Source organism: Melospiza georgiana, chromosome 1 (assembly GCF_028018845.1).
Source record: "Melospiza georgiana isolate bMelGeo1 chromosome 1, bMelGeo1.pri, whole genome shotgun sequence".
Lineage (NCBI taxonomy): Eukaryota > Metazoa > Chordata > Aves > Passeriformes > Passerellidae > Melospiza > Melospiza georgiana.
The window spans coordinates 105161397-105182185 of NC_080430.1; the positions used below are offsets into that span (position 1 = coordinate 105161397).

The 20789-nt window shown below is 41.4% G+C and overlaps 1 protein-coding gene across 19 annotated transcripts in view; it reads left to right on the top strand.

The window, feature by feature from the left end:
• EPB41L3 (erythrocyte membrane protein band 4.1 like 3) overlaps positions 1 to 20789 on the top strand; it is a 95398-nt gene that overhangs the window by 16259 nt on the left and 58350 nt on the right. For all 19 annotated transcript variants that reach the window (XM_058032607.1, XM_058032668.1, XM_058032638.1 and 16 more), the window contains exons 2-3: positions 14537 to 14766; positions 19536 to 19733. In XM_058032607.1, coding sequence (XP_057888590.1) covers positions 14548 to 14766; positions 19536 to 19733 — 417 coding nt within the window. In that variant the 5' untranslated portion in view covers positions 14537 to 14547. The remainder of the gene's footprint in view (positions 1 to 14536; positions 14767 to 19535; positions 19734 to 20789) is intronic.

Sequence of the window (20789 nt, forward strand, 5' to 3'; positions counted from 1 at the left end):
GCAGCCATGGGTTCACCTAAGCATGTTACACGAAGTGACAGAGGTAGACAGAGGTAATACATATTTTAATGTGCTTGACTCAGCTAGAGACCATAAAATGAGGGAGACTAGACTTTCCTTTCCTAGCAGATGTGAGCTTAGTCTCAATTTATTAATAAGTTGTGACACTGCCAGGAATGCCATTCAGGTCGGCTTAATGGCCCTGTGGCTCTTGAAAGTGGACAAGAACTTTTGAGTTCTGCCTTGTTTGGAAGGTGTTCTCAGCTCCTGTGAAACCATTACAGCAAACATGCTGGGAGTCAGCCTGGCCAAGTTTCTGATGCCCCCAAGACCTGTCAAGGAACGGGAGTGTGTATGTATGTCAGCAGTGAGTTGAAACTATTGGTGAAATTGGAAATTTTTCCAACTGGTACTTCCTAAAATTTTAATAAATATGAGAGTACTGTGGCAAGGATGTATTTGGACACAGGGAGCTGCAGTTGTTCTAACATAAATCATGTGCACTCCTGTCACTGAAACTAGATCTTGTATGGTAATAAATGCTTTAACTTTTTGAATGGTACCCTTCAAAAGAGAAGGGACTTTGAAAGTATAAAATTTTTTAAAAAATCAAATAATATCTAGGTAGGAAATAGGTCTCTTTCCTCACTTTTTGTTGGATAAAATGAAGTTAAGTTAGTTTTTATCCACTATGGAGATCCTTAGGCAGTAGTGTGGAGAAAACAGTGTGGGATTATGAATGAATTGAATGAATCAAAGGTTTAAACTAAGTTGATTATTGTCATAATACAGTGAAAATATTGAATTCTTTGCTAGCTGGAGGTATGAAGATAATAAAGCTCAGATATAAAGCTGTCCTTGCAAGCAGTTCAGCATCAGCAGTTCAGTAAGGACAGTTGATCTTCAGCTGAAAGTAGGGTTTGGATGCTGTTGCTCTGGAAAGAGGTGAACTGATGGCAAAGAGAACAGAGCAGAGAAAAAGGAGCCTGGGAGAGGACTAAAAATAGGAGTGCCAGAAGAGGAGAGACTGGTCTGAGGAGAGACTGGTCTGAGGGGCAAACAGCAGCTGCCTGCGAGCTGCAGAGCCATGCTGTGCATCCACCATTGTCAGGGTGAGGAGAACTCTGTACATTTCAAGAACTAGGTCAGACATTTGGGAAGTTTTCCTAAACAGCAAGGCTTGGGAGCCATTGCAATAAATGGCCTATGGGGAACATGTAAACTTCAGCATTGTGGGATTTTTGTAACAGTTGACATATGTCAGGTAGAGTTCAGACAAGGCAGGCTGGGAGGGGACCATGGACCATTGAAGTTAATGTGCAAGATGAGCTCCCTAATTAAGATCTAATATGCATCTGATGTGCTTGTCTTGTGGTGGTACTTTTGGCATGCTTGCATCTCTGTATCTCTCAAAGAAAATGTGGTGGCTGCTGCTGTAGGGATCATTAATGGAGCTGGGGGAAGAGTTAGTTGGTTTCTTGCTTCTTTGCAAACCTCTAAGGCAATGGTTTCTTGAGGGAAAAGTGTCTGTGGCCCCAGCTGCAGTAAAACACATGCATATAGTGAAGGTGGCAGAGAGCAGAACAGGCTGCAGCCCAGCTGCAGGGTACCACTGCCCTGGAGCATTCATGACATCCAGGGAGGGGGTGGATTACCTCATTCATTTTTTAGTTCAGATGTAATGGCACTGTGAAAATTGGCATGGAGTTTTGTGTCCCCGTGGACAACAGACTGCAGAGGGAGCAGAAGAGGGGAAGGAGAGGTGAAATGTGACTCTCTTGTTAATCTAGCATCAGACATAGTTCTAGGAGAAGCTTGTGGTTGTTGAGTCACCATTTATGATGCTCTAGGGAGTAGCTGTATTTCCTATGTGTTTATTAGTTCCTGAGAAGGTTGAATTGTGCACTAAGGTATCAAAGTTTTTTGATATGTTAAACTTTGAAATTATAAATGCCTTTCTGAGCAAATTTTCCAGTAAGGAGTTAGACAGTTACCCAGTTACCTTTTTATTTTTTCCACCCAAACTAGCATATAGTGTGGAATGTAAATGAATTTTACATGCTGTGACCTGAAGGGTACTGAAGGAAATGGATTGGTATAAAATAATCATTAGTTACAATGCACAGCAGTCCTTTGTCACTTGGCCAGAGACTCTTGCATAGGCTCCTGCATAATACCAGGAGAAAAGATGGTAAAAGCCACTGTTCTTGGACTTGTTTCACTGATTTGGGCACTTACCTCCCTAGCACATGTGACAAGTTTGCAACTCAGCACATTAGGTAGGATCCGGTATCAGTCTCTCACTTTGTTTCTGAATTGTAGCATTGTCCCTTAAATTAAGGTAGATTGTAGCAACAGAATTAGTGGCCTTCTGTAGTGGACAGAATTTGTAGTCTTAAAAACACACCATCAAACATTTAGCAAAGGTATATTTTTAAAAAAGTATGTGGGGAAGGAAATAATTTTAGAGTCATTTATTACAGAGTTTGGGAATTGCAGCATCTAGCTTAATTACCTTCACTTCTCCTTTTAAATTATGAACTTGATACAGAATATATTTTTTTTATTATCATTTCTGTTGAGTAACCTAGATTTATGTGACTTACTTTTTTTAAACCCTAGTGATTTAAAAGCTACGAAGAGCTTTCAAAGAGCTTTTCTTTCTGCTGCAGGAGTTTGTCCATTCCTTTTTTCTTTTTTTTTTTTTTTTTGTGATTAAGCTGCATTACTGCAACTTTCTGCTTTCTTGTTTTCCCCTCCTCCCTCATTTTTTGTTTTCTGACTGCTGTCTTGTGGGGACACTTTAGGCCACCTGTCTGTCCCAATTGCCTCAACCCCTTCTGTCCTCTCTGAGCTGCTGTCATTTCTATGTGTCTGAACTCCAAGAAGGTCATACACATTGCAGAGGAATTGCCAGATCTGGTGACATCCATCTTCAGAGACAGCATAATCCAGTATAACACTGGGTCAGGACTATATAATGTAATTACGATGGAGCTGTATGTGGAGCATTTCAGGGTTTAATAGGTAAAAAGGGTTAGAGCCTCTTTAAAGAAAGCTATTTTCTTTGTCAGGCTGTATTGGATGCTGGTCTGCAAATCCTTGTAGTATGGTGTAGCTGCACAGATGGTGAAAGATTTTGGCTTTACTGGGATGTTATGTGAAGACACCGAAAGCTTTCTCTTAATTCCCTACAGAGCTGATTGTGCAAATGACCCTCAGGTCTGAACTAGTGTGCATTGGGAGATGTGAAAGGAGCTTCCTGTGCTTTGGAAACATGTAACTAAAAAGGTTCTGAAACATCTAAATCCAAATGTGACTGGCTGTGGAGAGAATCCTGCTTTCTGGCTGTTTTTGAGTGAGATCACTCTACAGATGCCTGGACCCACCATAAATATACTTGTTGTTCATGCATTTCCACTGACCAGTTTGTTCCTGGAAGTCCCTGCTCCCACACCATCCTCACATCCTCACATCCAACACATGGTTTTACAGCTGGTGTCTGTGAGGCATTAGGGCTGACTGCTGGTATGTGCATTTGAGTTTTGGGAGTGGGGGACAGGGAAATGTGGAACTGCATTTTCAGATGACGCTGGGAGATTGTTTTTGCAGTGACAGTGTAACCTGGAGCACACGTGTCATGGGCTAGCTGCTGGTGCCAATTGAGCAGTATTTTTGTAATCTCTAGCAGGTAATTAAAGCTCTGGGGAGCATGGAGATCCCAGAAGAGTTTAGGTATGAAAACCTAGCTGTCTGATGCCATGGGTTTGGTTGTTTAGATGCACAAGATTTTAATTTGTTTGGGGAGCCTGTGGTTTCCTGATGCAGTGCTCCATACTGGAAAGTCTTTTAATTGATATTGCAGGTTGTGTTTTATATTCAAAACTGACATGAATGCCCAGGGGATTAATATCTAAATATGAAATGAATAATCCATTTCAGAAAAACAGAAGCTATTACAACTAAAACCACAGTGATGCCTCACCATCAAGTAGTTTTGCTGCATCTGACCCATTTAGTGTCTTCAAAAGTTGAAACACGAGGTGTAAAATTAGTGTTAGTATAGGAAGGAACAAAAGGAAAAGAGGAAGATGAAGTAGGAACACTTTTGTCCCCAGGTCTCAGCATGATGGCTCTCATCACACAGAGCTGCCTTTGTTTAACTAGGACCCAGCATGAATTCAGGGTGGTTCCTCTGCATTTTTTTCACTGCCTGTGACTTCTTCCTTCCTTTGGCATCTGCCTGAATTTTTTAAGTTTTCTCAATTATTTTAATCCAGCATGGAGGAATCCACCTGGAGCTCCTGGAGATGGAGAGCAAGCACTGCTCTGGGCTGTTGTGGGGGAAGCCATTGCTCAGGCATCCTGCCTTGCATGACCCAGGTCAGACATCTGCTTCTGGGAAGAAGTGATTCATGACCCCCTTAAAAACTGCTTTTAAAATGCTCAGCTCTGGGGAGGTTTATGGAAAACCTGCTGAGGCTGAGCATGCTGCAGGGCAGCAGTGCCTGTGAGCCTGTGCCAGGGCTGGGAGCTGGGACAGCCACAGTGCTGATTTGTGTCTTGCTGGGAGGGAGCAGTGCTGGACACTGGGAATGGCTGTGGCCAGCTGAAACATCAGGCCACTGGCTGCAAAATGCCTGTCTTCCTTTCTTCCATCTCTGAACCACAGTGGATTGGGAAAAAGGCCACAAAAACGTAAGTGAATTCCCCCCAAACCATAAAAATGGGGGGAAAGTATCCAGTCACTGAAAAGAAATCTAAGCAAACCCAAACAAAAAAATATATACTGCTACATTGCCTTTGGAAGTAATGAGCTAAGGAGGGTTTAATTTGTCAGTGAGCAGTCCTTTGTGACTTTTTCAAGCACTATTCAGTAAAATAAAGCAAAAAACAAGTGGTTTAATTGCTGGCTTCTAATTAATAAGATAAATCAGAAAATTTGAGATGATATTTTTAAATTACAGTTCAAATTTTCTTTTACTGCAGAGGCTCTTCCATCCCCTGAGCTGGAATGATAAATGTCTGGTCAGAGGGAGTCAGAAGCCCTTGGAGGAGATGGGCTTGATGCTGTGATTTGTACCTTGTCTGTCTGATTCTCTTGTTTCTGTGAGGTTAGGCAGGTCACCGGCTTGGGAGCACTGGAGCACAGTCTATTTAGGTACTGCATGAAACAAAAAATATTGTTCACAGGTGTTACAGTATTTTGGCCTGAGGGTAGTGTGATAATGTAGCACACCTGCCATGTGTCAGCAACCCCCCCCTGCAACTCTTCTTTTTTTTTTTTTTAAGTTTGAATTGGTTCTATTTTCTGCTCAATATAAGAGAATATGAACTTTAATGATGTGATGCCTGAAGCACACTCAGCTTCTGTGACATTAAATACAACTTTTAAATAGTGAATGCTGCACAGGGAGCCCCATGTGAACATTTGGCTCCAGAGCAATTTAGAAAGGTCAAAACCTCATGTAAATGTAACCCAAGTAATCAAAGTCACTTGTTTGCAGAAAATCAGCCTGTGCCATCGAGGGCTGTTTCTTGCCTTTTTGGTTTCTGAATGAAGTATTTATCAATTTCTTGTAATCAAACTACAACCAGTTTTGCTGTGGGTTGTTTTTTTTTGGCCAAGATTTTTCTGTGCAATGTGGAGATGAGAGGTGAAGTTGGGTGTGTTTCTATGCAATTCTCTCATGATCAACATCTGTGGGATGTTGCTGTATTCTCCATTATGGGTTCCTTCTCCTCCTCCTCACATCTGCCTCCTTCCTGTAATTCCCTGTTGTTTCTCACTATACAGACTTACTAAGTTATTTGTGTATTATTTCTGGTTCCCTTTACCTTCCTGCAATGCAGCATTTGAGTGGATTAAAGCTTTTTTGGGAGCAGACATTTTGGTGAAGTCTGTTATAAGCAGCAGTTCATTGTGTTTCTCAGAAGTTCTGCTTTCACTTTTGAGTTTTTTTAATGAAAAAAACAAGTGTCAGGTTTGGGTTAAATTGTGCATTTCTACAGTTACACCCAGCACTCTCAGAGAGGTGTGTGCTTTGCCAGCTCGTGTACGTGAGATCTTCCAGGCAGGAGCCATCTGCAGGAACTGGCTTGAGTGGTGGGCAGTGGCTGTAATTACAATCAGCGCTGCTTTTGGAGCTGGTGGATCAATCCTGGCAGTGGGGGATGAGGGAGGCAGAGCCACCCCTCACTCTGGATGGAGGGAAGGGTGCAGCAGCAACTGCAGCTGGAGACCTGAACAGAGAAATTAGTGGGAAAATGCAGTTCCCTTCTTCCGCTGGTAAATCCATGTTTGCCCCTGGGGAAAACTGCTCGGATCAGCAGGACAGGAAAAAGTGATCCAAAACATGTTATGATGGCCTGATTTTTCTTCTCCTGTTCAGAAATTAGGGTAGCCTTGGGGTGCTCTTGGTGTTATGACCTCCAGAAGGTGATCTGTGGTGTTTTCAGGGAATATGGTCAGTCAGATTCTTCATAAACCTTGTGTGCAAGTGGGGCAGCAGAAATGGCGGTGATCCTGGGCTTTATTGCTGTGTGAAGTCCCCCATTCAGAGAGCAAAAAAGACCCAGGTAATTTCATTGACTCATAAAAATTAAAGGTAAACAGGAGACAAAAATGTCACCCTGTGCGTCCAGGTGCTCTGAAACAGAAGTGAATTTAGGTTGTTACCATTTAGGCATTTTGTGAATTTAGCGTTGTCAAGCAAAGTGGAAGGGGTAGCAAAAGAGAAGAAATCTTAATATCTCATGCTTTACAAAGTTGCAGACAAAGATTTTTGTTGATTTTTTATCAGTATCTAAGTGTCCCATGATGACTCCACACAGCTATAGATAACCTCTTCTTGACTGTCATTACAGTTGATATGCTGTCTACTCTAAATCCCACTTGATGCCAATCAAGCTCTTGCTCCACTGTTAGCAAATGCTTGATTACTTTCTGTCTGCAAGAAGCTTGAATGTATTGCAAGGCTCTTATCAGTCCCTCTTTCTATTCCCTTTCCCAGAGTAAACAAATCCAGCTCCTTAAATGGTTTTCCACTGGTCACATTTCTAAAGCTGCTATTGTTCTTCCTACTCCCCTCTTGACACTCTTCAGTGCATATTTTTCAAAAAAATATGAATCCCAATCTTAAATATAATATGCAGTATACCTCTCCCTGGTGCTGCAGAGAGCAGAACACCTCCAGCATTATGTCCCACAGATATTCATCAGACCCTCATGCTGCTTCATTCCTGCTGCCTAAGCCACATCTTCCTCACCACTTTTCACTTCTGAGTCCCCACTGCTGCTGCCATCACCCTTACAGGAATGCAGTCAGATTCAGCACATATATGGTTTTCTTTCAGACTCCTTTGCTCTTCTTTAAGTCAGGAGAGGATGCCAGTGGTATATCCCAGCCTGATTATTATGATACTGAGCACAAATCAGACACTCTCCCATCTTCCACTGATCCCCAAATAGCTGTGATTCCTGAAATCAATAAGTTTTTGCAGGTTGTCATCATGGTGCTGATAACTTTGTGGGCTAGGTAGTCAAGGGTTTGGGTTCTTCTAATCACTTGTACACCTTTCCGCCCCCCGCCCTTCCTTTTTCTTTTGTGATAATATGAGCTATTTCTGTACTTCACTCATGAAAAAGTCATGTGGGGCTGTTTTAAAAGCCTTTCTAAAGATAGGCTCTGTCATCTGTACTACTCTACTTCCTTTTTATCAGCTGGGACAGATGCCCTGTCAGAGAGACTGAGAGGCATTACTCTAGTTTGACATGACTTTTTGATACATTAATGGTGGCCATTTGTTGTGTTTTGTTCCTAATATCATTATTTTTACAGGATTAGAAACCCTTCTGCAGTGTGCTCCAGTAACTTTGATATTAGAAATATTCTGGCTTTTCTGCTCCCACTTTTCCTTTGTAAGGCTGGGTGCTGTGTTTGGTCTTTTCATTTCTTTTAGACATTACCTGGCCTCTCTGGCATCTGCATAGCAGTGGCTAATGGTTTAAAGATGATTGATGGTGGTTCCCCAAGCACTGTAGGAACCTTTTCAGTGCTCCTGCTGTCTTGAAACCACTTGGCTGACTGATGTGTTTGCTCTGTTCTTCCCTTGCTCCATCCAACCTGAACTTGCACATCCTGTGAGTCAAGTGAAATATGCCCCCATTATCTGGTCCCAGCTAGCTGCTGTGAAATGAGGCACTGGAGAATTCAGCCTTTCTCATGTTTTGTAACAGGCCTGGTTTTCCTTCTCATGTATTTATAGAGACTCTCTTCTTATTTGCCACATCTCTTGGTTAATTCTAAGTCACTTGGCATCCTAGTCTTCATTTCTCTTTTATGTTCATCCCTGAGTCATGTCTCTCTGGTTCTGCTTTGGTGTACAGTCCTTTTTTGATATATTCCTCCCCTTCCCAGGTCCTTTCAAAGCTTCTGTCAGTTTCTGTCCCCAGGCTTTCTCGGTGAAGTTTCTCCAGAAACACTTGGCTGTATTTTCATTTTGTGGTGGTGCTGCCAAGGGGTGCCCGTGTGCCTGGGGTCAGGGAGTTTTGGGTCCTGACAGGTAATTCGTGTCTGCAGTTCCCTTTTTGTCCCCTTTGAAAGGTGTGTCTGGTGATTTTAAGGTGCCTTCTCCATCTCCTCCAGATAATATTACTACTTCCTTAGATGTTGCCTCTGGTTTTCCTTTCATCTTCATCAAGAAACTTTAAAGAAATCCATATCATGCACCTTCCTAGAGGGCCAAACAAATATTTTAAATCATGCTTTATCTTGTAACACCTCCAACAGTTTTTTTAATTATTGCTGATTAGCATCTCCCTGCCCTCCCTGCAGTCTCCCTCCTGCATCTGTGCTTGGGCCCCTGTCCTTTGCCACCACATTTCTTCCATCATTTAGCCCAGAGCACTCTCTGCTGGCACAATGGCAGCTCATCAGATGCTTAGCACCTTTCCCCATTGGTTTTTTTCCTCTTGTCGCTTTTCTTATTATCTTTTTTACTTTATTTTCATGCTTTTTTTTTATAATGTGCTGACTCAAATGAATTTCTGCTTATGTATGTACATTTAAGGTGCAGTAGTGAACTCCCAGCCGGTGTGTTTGTGCACTGAAGCATGAGGGTTGCACTTGCTGGGCTTGGTGCCAGCATGAGAAAGGTGACAGGAGCATGAGCTTGGGAGGGGGCATCCAGTGGCCCTTTTTGTGGTTGTTCCCACCCATGTCCGTTCAGGACACATCTGCAGTTGCTTTGGCTGGTTGATGTCCGCTGAAGTAACTGTAAGGCCAGGGAAGTGCCTCCTCTGTGAGGCTTGCTGTTCTGCAAGGCTGCTGGCACTGGTGATGGATAAAGAAAGAGCTGGTTTTAACTCTTGGCGACCCCGTGCCAGGCGTCTGTGGCTTGGGTGCCTCCTGCTTGTGAGGGTGAAACTCATCCACATTAAAGAGGATCAACAGAAAATGATTATTTTCCTAAAAGGGAACCCAACTGGAAAACTGGAATGAAGTGAGCTGAGGTTCAGGCAGTTTGATGAAAACAGTTTATATTTCAAGCTTAGAAGTCGGTGTTCTGGCGTGTATTCTTTTCTTGAAACATATATTGGCATTTCTGTCACTGCTCATTGCAGCAATATTGTTCTCCATATGCTCTTCTCATCAGCAACTCATCGTTATTGGATAAATATGTCTCTCATTATGCAGAAAATTATTTTTGAAGTATGGAATCATTATTTTGTTACATAATTTCCAAATTTGGACCTTTGCAAAGATTTATAACAATCTTCAAGAATTACTGTAATTAAAGGAGAACTTTCTACAAAGAGAATTAATCAGATCAAAGAAGCATTTAAATGTAAATCATTAATCCATGCATTACAGGAAATAGTTAGTGGCTATGTATAGTTCATTTAATTATACTTGGTTCAATTTTGTTTTCTCATTACTTCACAATTTATTCGGAATCAATTTGCAATTTCTTGTCTAATGTGACTTCTGTTTGCTTAATATAGCTGATATTTTCACTAGCATGTATTTATATATAAATAAAGGTTCATTAATGACTGCAGCATTAATTAAACTGTGGGCTCTGCTGTCAATTAGCTGTGAATTTTGTTGCTCTGTGGATGCAGCACAGAAAGTCTGTGCTCTGAAAACGAGAGGTAGAGTGTCAAGTTTTTGAATGTATGAATTTATACAGTAGAGTGGGGCTGTCACTTGCTGCAGGGGGACCAGGTGACACAGAGGACAACATGGTTTTGGTTCCCTTATGGAAAAAATACATTGTCTAAGTCTGTAGTGAGTAATTGGTAATGGAAATGGGAATCTCTCAAGCTGCAGTAGGTTGGTAGCTGAAGGAAAGAAGACCTAGGTGTTATGTCAGGTTTTAGGATGTAGGGATTTTGCATAAGTGGTTTGCAGGTTTTGTAATCCTTATGTAATGTCTTTGTGTAGTGTGAAGTTTGTGTATATATAAAATCATTATAGAATGCTATGTTGATTTTTTGAAGTTGTGTTTTAATACTTTGATAGTATATTATTATATATATTCCCTTACCTGTTGTCAGCAGCACTAAAACACTGACATTTTAATATTTTACTGATATTTTTATTTTGCACTGCTGACAGTACATGCAATTTTAGCTTCAAATTTTAGCAGTCAATTAAAATAAGCTAGTTTTGGGCTTCCCCTCTCCCCCCTGCCCCTCCCTTTAATCAAAAGACTTAATTTTCATTCTTATTTTCATTCTGCAGCCAAATGTACTTTTGCCTTGGACTATCTCGTTATAGCAGCATCTGTGTTAAGTTTGGACTCAGCTAATCTTTTGGAATCTTTGAATACTGGGTTGTAAGCCAAAGCGTAGCTATCCAAGAGCACATCTGGCTTGCATAGTATTACCTCATTTGTATAAGGTAGTGCTCCCAGTTTCTCTTCACTGCCTTGTTTTATGTTTGCTGGAAAGGGGAATTTGATACAGAGGCTGTGCTGGCAACAGAAAAAGTTTAAGGAACTTGAGTGTTTTCTTTCTTCCTGTGCTGAAATTCACATTAGAAGTCATGGTTTTGGTACATAGCCAGTTATAGTAAATAATCAAATAAGAATAAGAAATTCCCAGTCAGCTGGGTGCTTGATAAAGGTTTAGGCACTACCAGCTATTCTGTCAGGTTTGCTGCATACAAACAAAGGCACAGTAATATTTATGTTGGTAAATTTCTTAAGATTACTGTTATTTCTTTCAATAAGTGAAATTACCTCTTTCTAGGAGGATTGTTGTGCTACTTATAACAAATGAAATGCTGTCAGAGTTCATGTGGATAAGCAGCTGTTTGCTGAGGAAGGCAAAACCACTTATTGGTTTGCACTGAGAGAGGAATGTTGTTTCCTGCCTCGTAATTTAGTATTTCCAACCCGCGCTAGATGGAAGGAGATAAATCTTAACAATACTCTCATCTGAGGAGTTTGTAAGGAATGGGATTTGCAATGTGTTTGCTTTGCTTCTATTTACACCTGTAAGAGAACAGTGTGGGAAGAACAGTATTTTGTTCTCAGTATTTGTTATTAAACGTGCTGCATGCATGGGGAAATAAAGACATTTGGAAATGGGCAGCCCTGGGTTAATTAAATCCATCTGCTGTCTGACTAATGATAGTAATATTGGATCCAGGAAATCTCTTATGCTGAAAGATTTGATAAAGCACACAAAGTTTTCTAATAAAGCGCTCTTAGAGCCAGCAAGAACTCATGGAACTGGAGAGAAAACCAGTGACTCCTAGAGAGTAACTCACTATTGTAAGGCTACGCTTCATGCAGGAATGTCCCAGAAGGATATGAAAACCTCATTTGTTGTTCCCTGAGATTCAAAATTATAACTGGTAGGAACAGTAAAACTTGTTTACATCTCATCCCACGTGGAGTTTTGGTTTATGGGGTTATTTTGAATGTCTGTTTCCATGCTTGCAAACAGACTGGATACAAATATTCATTAGGTAAGAAGCTACACAGGTGCAAAAATGAGCTTTCAGAGGCGTGGTGGTGGCAGCTGAAAGTCAGACTTTTGGTTAGTATTGGCTGGCAATCTGATCCTATAGAGAGTAATACCTCTTTCTAAAGAGAAGTATATATCATATATCAAGTAGGATGGTTGCTGTTTATTTACACTACTCTAAGTAATATGAAGAGGAGGGAAAAAGTATTACAACTTATTTTGTGCTTACTCTTTGTGTTGGTCATAGGTGCTCTTTCATATTGTTTGAGCAATGATTCTTGTAGCTCTAAGTTAGGTTTTGGTAACTTCCTAATTCATGGTTTATGGAGAAGAAACTGAACACATAGTTTGAGTTTACTGCAATAATTATTTGACTAATTTGCATTTCATGTCCTCAAGCACTTGTACAAAGCAGGGTGGGGTGGGTGGTGGCAAACTTGAGACATTTTGTGAGACCTGGGTGCTTTTAAAGCAAGGCATATATAATGAGTGTCAGATGAAGAATAGTTTATTCCACGTTGATTTGACAGATGGGTAAAGAAAAACTCTCAGAGATTAACATTGTTGTTCAATTTAATGTTTAAAGCATACAAAAAAAGAATGGCTTAGGAGAATTGAATATGGAGGATGGGTTTGAGTGATCTGCATCGGAGGAACTTGTTTAGGCTTCCTTCGTAGCAAATTGAAGTCACTCTAGTATGTGATTTATCACAGCTTAAAGCAGGAATTTAAAATAGGTCAGATGAATCCCTCTCTGAAACGTCTGCTTTTCTGCTCTGCATTTAAAGTGACCATCTCAGATATGGACAGCTGGAGTTTGATTAAATGAACACCTTTCTCACTGTCACATTTTAAGACCCAAGTTAATAATTGCTTTTTGTAGATGCTAAGGACATTTTGTTAAATAACACATTTCAAAAAGTGTTTTTTTATACAGTTGTGCCAATTTTGAGTGTGGAAATTTATGATGTGTTTCTGAACACGTGTGTCACATGTTAGTACCTTGAAAATGTGGCCTGAAGCATAAATCTGCCATGTGTGCTTTCTAGTTCTGCTTCTCTCTCGTGTTGTTTTGGCTGGCAGGGGGTGGGAACAGGCACCCCCTGCTCACACACAGTGCAGGAGCTGAGCACAGGCTGAATGCTGTGACTTGCTCTGCTCTGCAGAGACGTGTATTCACTGGAGAGCTTAGCCTTGAAAGTGCAGAATACACAAGTGAGTTGGAAAATAGTAATTGGCCTCGTTTATAACATTTTCTGCCAACCAATTTAGCTTATCAAACATTTAAATGAAGAAAAAGAGAAACGTTTGTACTTCCATTATGTTCTATAATAAACTTTCTTCTACTAGTAAGCATTGTAGTGTATGCTAGGAGTTCACAGTGACTTTCTAGCAGGTGAATTAGCAGATGTATGTTTTGTGGAATCACCTGTAATTGCACAGTAGCCATGGCTACCAGGTTAAAGGAATCATGTCCTGATGACTAATAGAAATAGATTGCAGCAGACTGGTTTGCCTTCAAGTTGCTTAGTAGCAAACTATTCAAGAATAAGTTTGTGAGGTCTGAGAACATATGAATAACAAACATCAAAGCACACTCCCTTTGCTGAACTGACACAGTCTGCTTTTTCAAATCCTTGTTTTGATAAAAAAATCACAGCATTTCTTTAAAAGTTTGAGTTTGTGATTATTTGAGAATACATATTTGCTACAAAACTATTTAATTAAAGTAGCTAGAATTTTGAATGAATATTGCTAATATTTTCATTTTGATTTAGTACTGGATAAAGTTAAGTAGAAACAGACTTTTCACATTCAATGAAAGTTGTATTCCCTTCATTTGAAATCTAACACTTAGAATGACTTAATGGAAGTCTATGTTTTCTTTTAGATGCTCTAGCACTTGGAGAGAAATGACAGAAATGTAGATCAACTCAAGTGGGAAGGACAGAACTGGGTTTAAGGGGAAATGTATGTTTGCACTGTTGTTGGTGGACCCATTTCAGATGTTTCTAATATGTATAGAATCATAAAATCGTTTAGGTTGGAAAAGACCTCTAAGATCATCTAGTTCAGCTATTAATATATTGCTTGGAAGCATCAAAAGTACTTGAGTACATTTCCAAAAGAGAGTGCAGATGTTGAGGAGCTTAAGTCCTGTTGATTTCAATGTAAAGGACAAAAGATTTAATTTTCCAAGTTTCCCACGTGGTTTAGAAACCTAAACTCCACTGGATTTTGTTAGATTTAAGGTCCAATGTGTTGCTCTATTTCTGTGAATTATGAACTATGTATTCTCTTTTTAACTGGCACATAAGTCCTATGATGTCTGTGTATTACTATGTAGAATAAGATTTTTTAGCAACATATTTTTCCCTAGAGTATGGATGCAATACACTTAGCTGGTATTTTGCACCAGGTAAGCTCTCCTAGGGATCCTGGTTGGGCCAGTGTGATAGGAGCTTAAGTTTTAAAGGCATAGGATATTGAGAATAAAACCATCTGATCTTTCACATCCATGAGATTGTACTCAGTACTGCTCACCCTGCCTTGCAGAATAACCAACCATGACTACAGAATCGGGATCAGACTCCGAGTCCAAGGATAAAGAGCAGGATCAGGAGGAGAGCCCTGCTCAGGAAGGGGCGGCAGAGACCCAGCCTCAGGAGCAGCAGCAGCCCCAGCAGCCTCAGCAGCCGCAGCAGCAGCCGAGCGAGGAGCAGCAGACCGCGCTCGAGCAGTTCTCGGCCGTGGCAGCGCACAGCACGCCCGTCAGAAGGGAGCAGGTAAGGCAGCCACGCACACACCCTCGCTGCACGCAGCTGGCTGAGTGCCCACCTGCTGCTCCCAGGGAATAACCAGCCTGGCAGCGTGGAGCGCAAATGCACGTTCAGATAGGCGTGGAAGGGCGCTTGATGCGATGCTGTAGGTCTGGGCGGGTCGGTCTTGCGCGTTTAAAGGAAAACGGTTGTCACGCAGAATGTTTCCAAATTCGCAGCAGCTATTTCTGCCCCCAGTGCTTAAACAGGAGGGCAGTCTCATTAACTAAGCAGGAAACATCTTTGACCTTGCGTTTGCATTAGATAGCAAACAGTGTCAGTTTTTATGAAGCTGAAAATGTTTTCAGAGTTCATTTCTTTTGACACCTGCTGAACACTGATTTCATGCTTGCTTGTCTGATGGGTGAGCCATGAAGAAGCTGTGGTCCCTTAAGTTTCTCGTGGGTCTGAAATGACTGCATTATAATTACTTGAGCTATTCATGTAATAGGTTTCAGAAGAGCTATTGCGTGCTTTTCCATTTAGTTCATTGTTGCACTTATTAAATTTCCAGAAGCTGCTTTCTTCTTTCCGTTAATAATTTCCAGTCAATAGGATTAACAGGCATTTTTCTTCATGGGTAGGTGACACACAATTAATGAGGTACCTGCAAATCTCTTCCTTTAGCTTCGTAAGGTTATGACCCTCTTCTGATTACATTTACCTTTGGAGAGTGGAATAAGCCAGTCTAGCTCCTCCTCTTCTCCATCCTTTTAAAAAATCTGGCTGTTTTAAGTGGGCTCCTGTTCTTTACCTGGTTGGGGTAGACAATGCTGGCAAAGCAATTTCTATCTCTCAAATAGATCAGAAGTTTCCTGAGATTAGTTTGGGGAAAAGAAGCAAAGCTTCTCCAAAAGAGGTAGGTGTTGAATAAACTGGTCATTGATTAAAAGTGTAATTCTATCAGTCTTTGGCATAAGTATTATTATTTATATGGATGTTTTTCCAGACATCTTCAGTAATCTTGCCACTTCAAGTTTCTTTTCACATTAAAAATGTAAAACAAATAAACAACAGCAACAGCAAGAAAAAAAAAACTCCAAGCAACAAAGTAAGCCCAACTCCAAAATAACCCACGCACACAATAAAAAGCCCAAACTAATTTAGACACCAAGCCTGTCCACGTCTGTTTAGAGGTGTGGGGTGCTCTCATGTGCTGCATGATCCCCTTCTTTCCCAAAGATCACCAGTGAGCTGCTTTCTGTAGAAGGCAAGAAGGCAAGATAGAAGAACTGGGTTAGTGAAAGGGATATGTGACACCTTCCTGCTGAGATTACCAGACTGAATCCAAATGTCCGTGCTGTAAGCAGACTGCCAAATCCAACTGCACTGATCAGCCCAGTGTATTTCATAGTGCATTAAGTGTCTGCATCTCAGGAAAGCAACATTTAAATGCAGCACTAAGAGACAAAGCTGTTTGCAATAGTGTCATTAAAAAGCCAAAAACTGAAGGATCTTATTCTCCCCCTTGCTGTCCATAATCACAGTGAGAGAGTGTATTTTTGCTCTTACTTGTATGAGAGGAGCATGGGAAGGAAGATTTAAGTTACCAGTCCATGACAGTAACTTTTCTTTGTCATCCCATGCCCATAAAACCCCCCAACATTTTAATGTAGGTGAATAACCTTTTCATATTGAGATTAACAGTATTAGAAAAATGAGTCCTTCCTATCAGGTGTAATGATGTAACCTCACTTTCTGCCTGCCTGTCTCTTTGAGAAAGAAAAGGTGGCATCACACAAGGTTGGGCACCGAAGTTTCTGAGTAACTGCCATAAGTAGATGGGATTCATGTGTTTTGCAAGTGTTGCAACATCACTTCATACCTCAGTGAGAAGCTGCAGAGCATCCAAAATCTTTATTGCTGAATTCCCTGACTCCAGAGGCATCCTTTGAGAGGAGGTCCAGATTTAGAAGGGCTTGAACATAGTGTGTCATACATGAGAGAGATTATGCTCAAAAAATGCAAACCCTGAAGCAACTTGTGCTGCATTAGAATTTCGTCCATAGTACTTTAAAAATACTGCAAAAACAGGGCACAGAAACTACAAAAAAAAAACCCCAAAAAAACAAAAAAAAAAAATCCCCAAAACAAACAAACAAATAACCAGTGCAGAAATACCTCGGAGAAGAATTTAGGAGAAAATGAATCCATGCTTGCAGAGTGAGAAATAATTCACTGTGTACATGGGTCTTTCACTGGCCATTTTTTTTTCCTGGATTCCAGGATGTCAGGTTTCTTTAGGAAGAAGAGGCTTAATACAGTCTGAAAGTACCTCAATGCCTGAACATGTCAGCATAGGTTGGGGGAATTTTCTCTAATAGTTCTTGGCATGTTTTGTTCTCCAGAAAAATGAGAGGAAAACCTTTTGTATGATTTTAATCTAGACACATTCCCCTGATCTTAATGTAGATGGGAACCTTAACAAACAAAATAACCTCAGTGATATTTTTTAATATTTATAAATAAGCAAAACTCTGCAGTAGTCTTGATCTACTGACTGTCTTTATGAAGGCCAATAATGACATTGGGATTCACATAAATTGCTTGCATGCTGAGTATGGTTCTAAGGTTTAAATGGATGAGGGGTGTCCTTGTTGTGGATTTTTTTCTCAAACAGCTTTTATGTTTTCTTGAAAGAGATTAGTTCCATGCTGGGGTATTTGGTTGGTTGTTTTCTGTTGGAGCTCAGGGCTAACCCTCACATGAGAAATGTAATAAGCCACTGGGTAAGACTGCATTTTTCCCCATCACTGGAATTACTTTTTTACCAACATATATGCATGTGCGCCTTTCCTGGCAGATTTCTTTCGACAAAACATACAGAAATAATCACAGCCCCTCTTCCCACCAGCAGCAGTGCAGTTTTGCACAGGGGCCCAAGCAGGAGGCATCTTCAGTGTTGTTTATTTCTCCTTGCACAAGGCTGGACCAATTGCCAGCTGGCTGCAGATGTGGTAGAAGGCTTGCTGGCCTCAAGCCTTGCTGTGGTCCCGGGGGGTCTCTCCCTCTTCAGCACAGCTGCTGTGAGTGTTAAATGCTCAGCAGACAGCTGATCCACTTGCCTACACTGTGCCTTCATCTCCCACCGGTCTTCAGGGTATGTGAGGACCTTGACATCCAGGTTCAGAGCTGGTGTCCAGCTGCTGGAAGGAGAAATTCCTCTTGTGCTGGAGCCAGATGGGGGAAGAGATGGCTAAGGAAGAACATTCATGGCCCAGGAGATGCAATAGCTTTTGAAAGCAACTCTTGCCTTTTTATCTTTTAAGCCCACTCTTTTCCAGTTTCCCATCCAGGAATGCCCAGGAGGCCATTGCTGTGTCCTCCTTGCAGGGAGAGGAGGACTGTGAGGTCTTGCCATACCTCTTTGTAATTTGTGGGCTTTGGTGGCAGCTAACACTGTAGGGATCACAGCCAGCTCCAAATTGTCCTTTCCCCCCTTGTCAGAAGGCAAAGGAGGAACTTAAAGCTTTTTTCTATGAAATCACTCAGGGACAGTACCCTGTGATTAGAGGTACAGTGTTGTTTCAGGTTATATGATGCAACATTGTTCTGGTCTCAAAGCAGCTTAAAGCCTTTCGATGGATTTGCTCCATTCTCATGAAGGTTTATTATATACAATGAATGGAAACAGACTTGCAGGATTAATTTACAATATATTTCCACTAATGCTTGTTGCTTATTACACTGAAATAATTCAGAGCCAGAGCAGGTTGGGGTTTTTTTGCCTTGTAGTGAGATAACAGAAAGATGTTTTTATTTAACATGAGCTTTAGCTGAGGTATTACTGCACTCCTGTTGAGGTTTTGTTTGGAGTCTATCAGGGATATAACTGATGAGAAGGGTAATGACTGCAGCACAGCGCTGTTGCTAGGAAGGGTGAAATGCTGTAGAGCTGTTCTGGCTTTCATCTAGAGCTGTGGAGAGGACTGGGGGCTGAGCTGCATCACGGGAAATTCAAATGGCCTGACCCTCAGATAAACCCGAGCAAAAACAGCCAGGGTCGTTTACTTCTTGCCCCTCTTCCAAATAGCACCTCCTTCTCTCCAGCTTTGGAAGACTTACTGGGCATCAGCAGAGAGCAAAATTCATCCTCTCATCCTGTGTGTTTAGCCAGCGGCTGCACATTGAAGTTGTTTGGCCCCTCACTTCTGTCATGTTTTCTTAACCCTTTGCTTGGGTGCTTGTGGAGCCTTTCACTCTCTCAGGGATGAATCCCCTTATGAATTCACACTGTTCAGGGGGGATCCATGCTCTCATTTAGGGACTGTTTTCCTACTGACAGCAAAATTAGTGCAAACTTGATGGTGTTTTTCTATTCATATGACACCATGGAAACATCGTATTATTTAACAGGTACAGGACTTCAAAGTATTATCAAGAAGGTGTAGGAGTATTGTTCATCAACAAAATTTTCTGATTACTCAGTGCTTCCAAAATGCCAAAAAACAAGTACAGGAAGTGGGATTTTGTACCTGTGGGAAAAGCAGAAGCCTTAAAATATTTTCATGAATGCCTCTCCTTCGTGGGCATTTCTGTACATTTTGGAGGGATAAGGGAGGGCTGGAAGGAATATGGGAAATCTTTTCAGTAAAGACTCTCTCCTGCATCATGGCTTTCTTGTCCAAGCTCCCAAAAAAGGCTCACTTAAAAGCTTGGGTGCAGCATGTACAGTGAATTGGAGGGCATGATTGGTTTGTCTTATTTCAAAAAGCATCTTTCTTTTCTCTTTATAGGCTACAGAGAAAGAACAGGAGTTTGCTGCTGCAAGTGCAAAACAGTTGGAATATCAGCAGCTAGAGGACGACAAGCTCTCTCAAAAATCTTCATCTAGCAAACTTTCCAAGTCTCCTCTAAAGATCGTCAAGAAACCGAAAAATATGCAATGCAAAGTGACGCTCCTGGATGGATCGGAGTATGCCTGTGAAGTAGAGGTAAATGGCTTTTTGCCATCTTTTTTTTCATCCTGTCAGGAGATAAATGGTGAACATTGTATTTCTAATTTAAGAAAAAGGATGAATGGCGTGATATTTCACCAGTGCCAAGCACAGAGAGACTTTCATTGTTTTCTCTGGAGGTTGTTGGAGATGGTGCACAGATTTGAGCTAGGTGAGGGATTCTGAGCACTCCCTGAAACAGCCAGAGACTGTGGATTAATTTTCTGTTGGCACAAGCCACAGCAGAATGCAGAAAACAAAGTATGGGCCACAAAAGCCATAAACAAATAAGGATTTTGATCTCACTGGGCTTTTCTTTTCCTTGGTACTTCACTGAGTTGAGTCTTCCATTGAGTCATTGTCCATACAGAAATTCTGACTATTGTGAGATTACTGTGGGCATGAGAGACACCCTGGGCAAGTGGAGAAAATGTCAAGTGCAAATAGCAGTGAGAATGGAGAGTTTTGTGTGCTTTTCCATGATGTCTGTGAATCATAACTGTGTTTGAATGTTACTGGCAAAAAGATGCTGTGATTTTTCTTTAAGGAAGCTTGCCTTCCCTGCTGGGAGTCTGAGAGGAACCTACTTTTGGGAGGGTTGGTCTTCTCTGTCACTTAAAAGCCAGTCTTTGCCTGTGGGCAGACCCTTGCTAAGAGGATGCCTTCAACTCCAGAAGGCCCCAGAAAAGCAAAAAGTGAGCACATTTCGCATCTCAGCGTAAGCATGAGAAAATTCAGAATAGCAGGGTGGACCCTTTCTCCATTCAGTCATTGTCATCAAGGTGATTTTTGCGCAGTGGACCAGCCTGTCCTGTTTTAGGTCAGAAGGTCATGAGCACAAGACAAGGCTGAGCCTGACCAAGCAGTGGCTGCAGGGGAAGGATGAGTCTTGGGGGGCCTGGCTAAGCCAGCCATCTTTTGGGTAACTGCAGAATTCCATGGAGAAGAAAAGCCGCCTCAGGAAGACAGGAGAGTATGAAGGTAGGGATGAAATAGTCTGCAGGCTTGAAAGGGAAATCCACAGGAGCATGGAGAAGGGGAAAGGATGGAGAA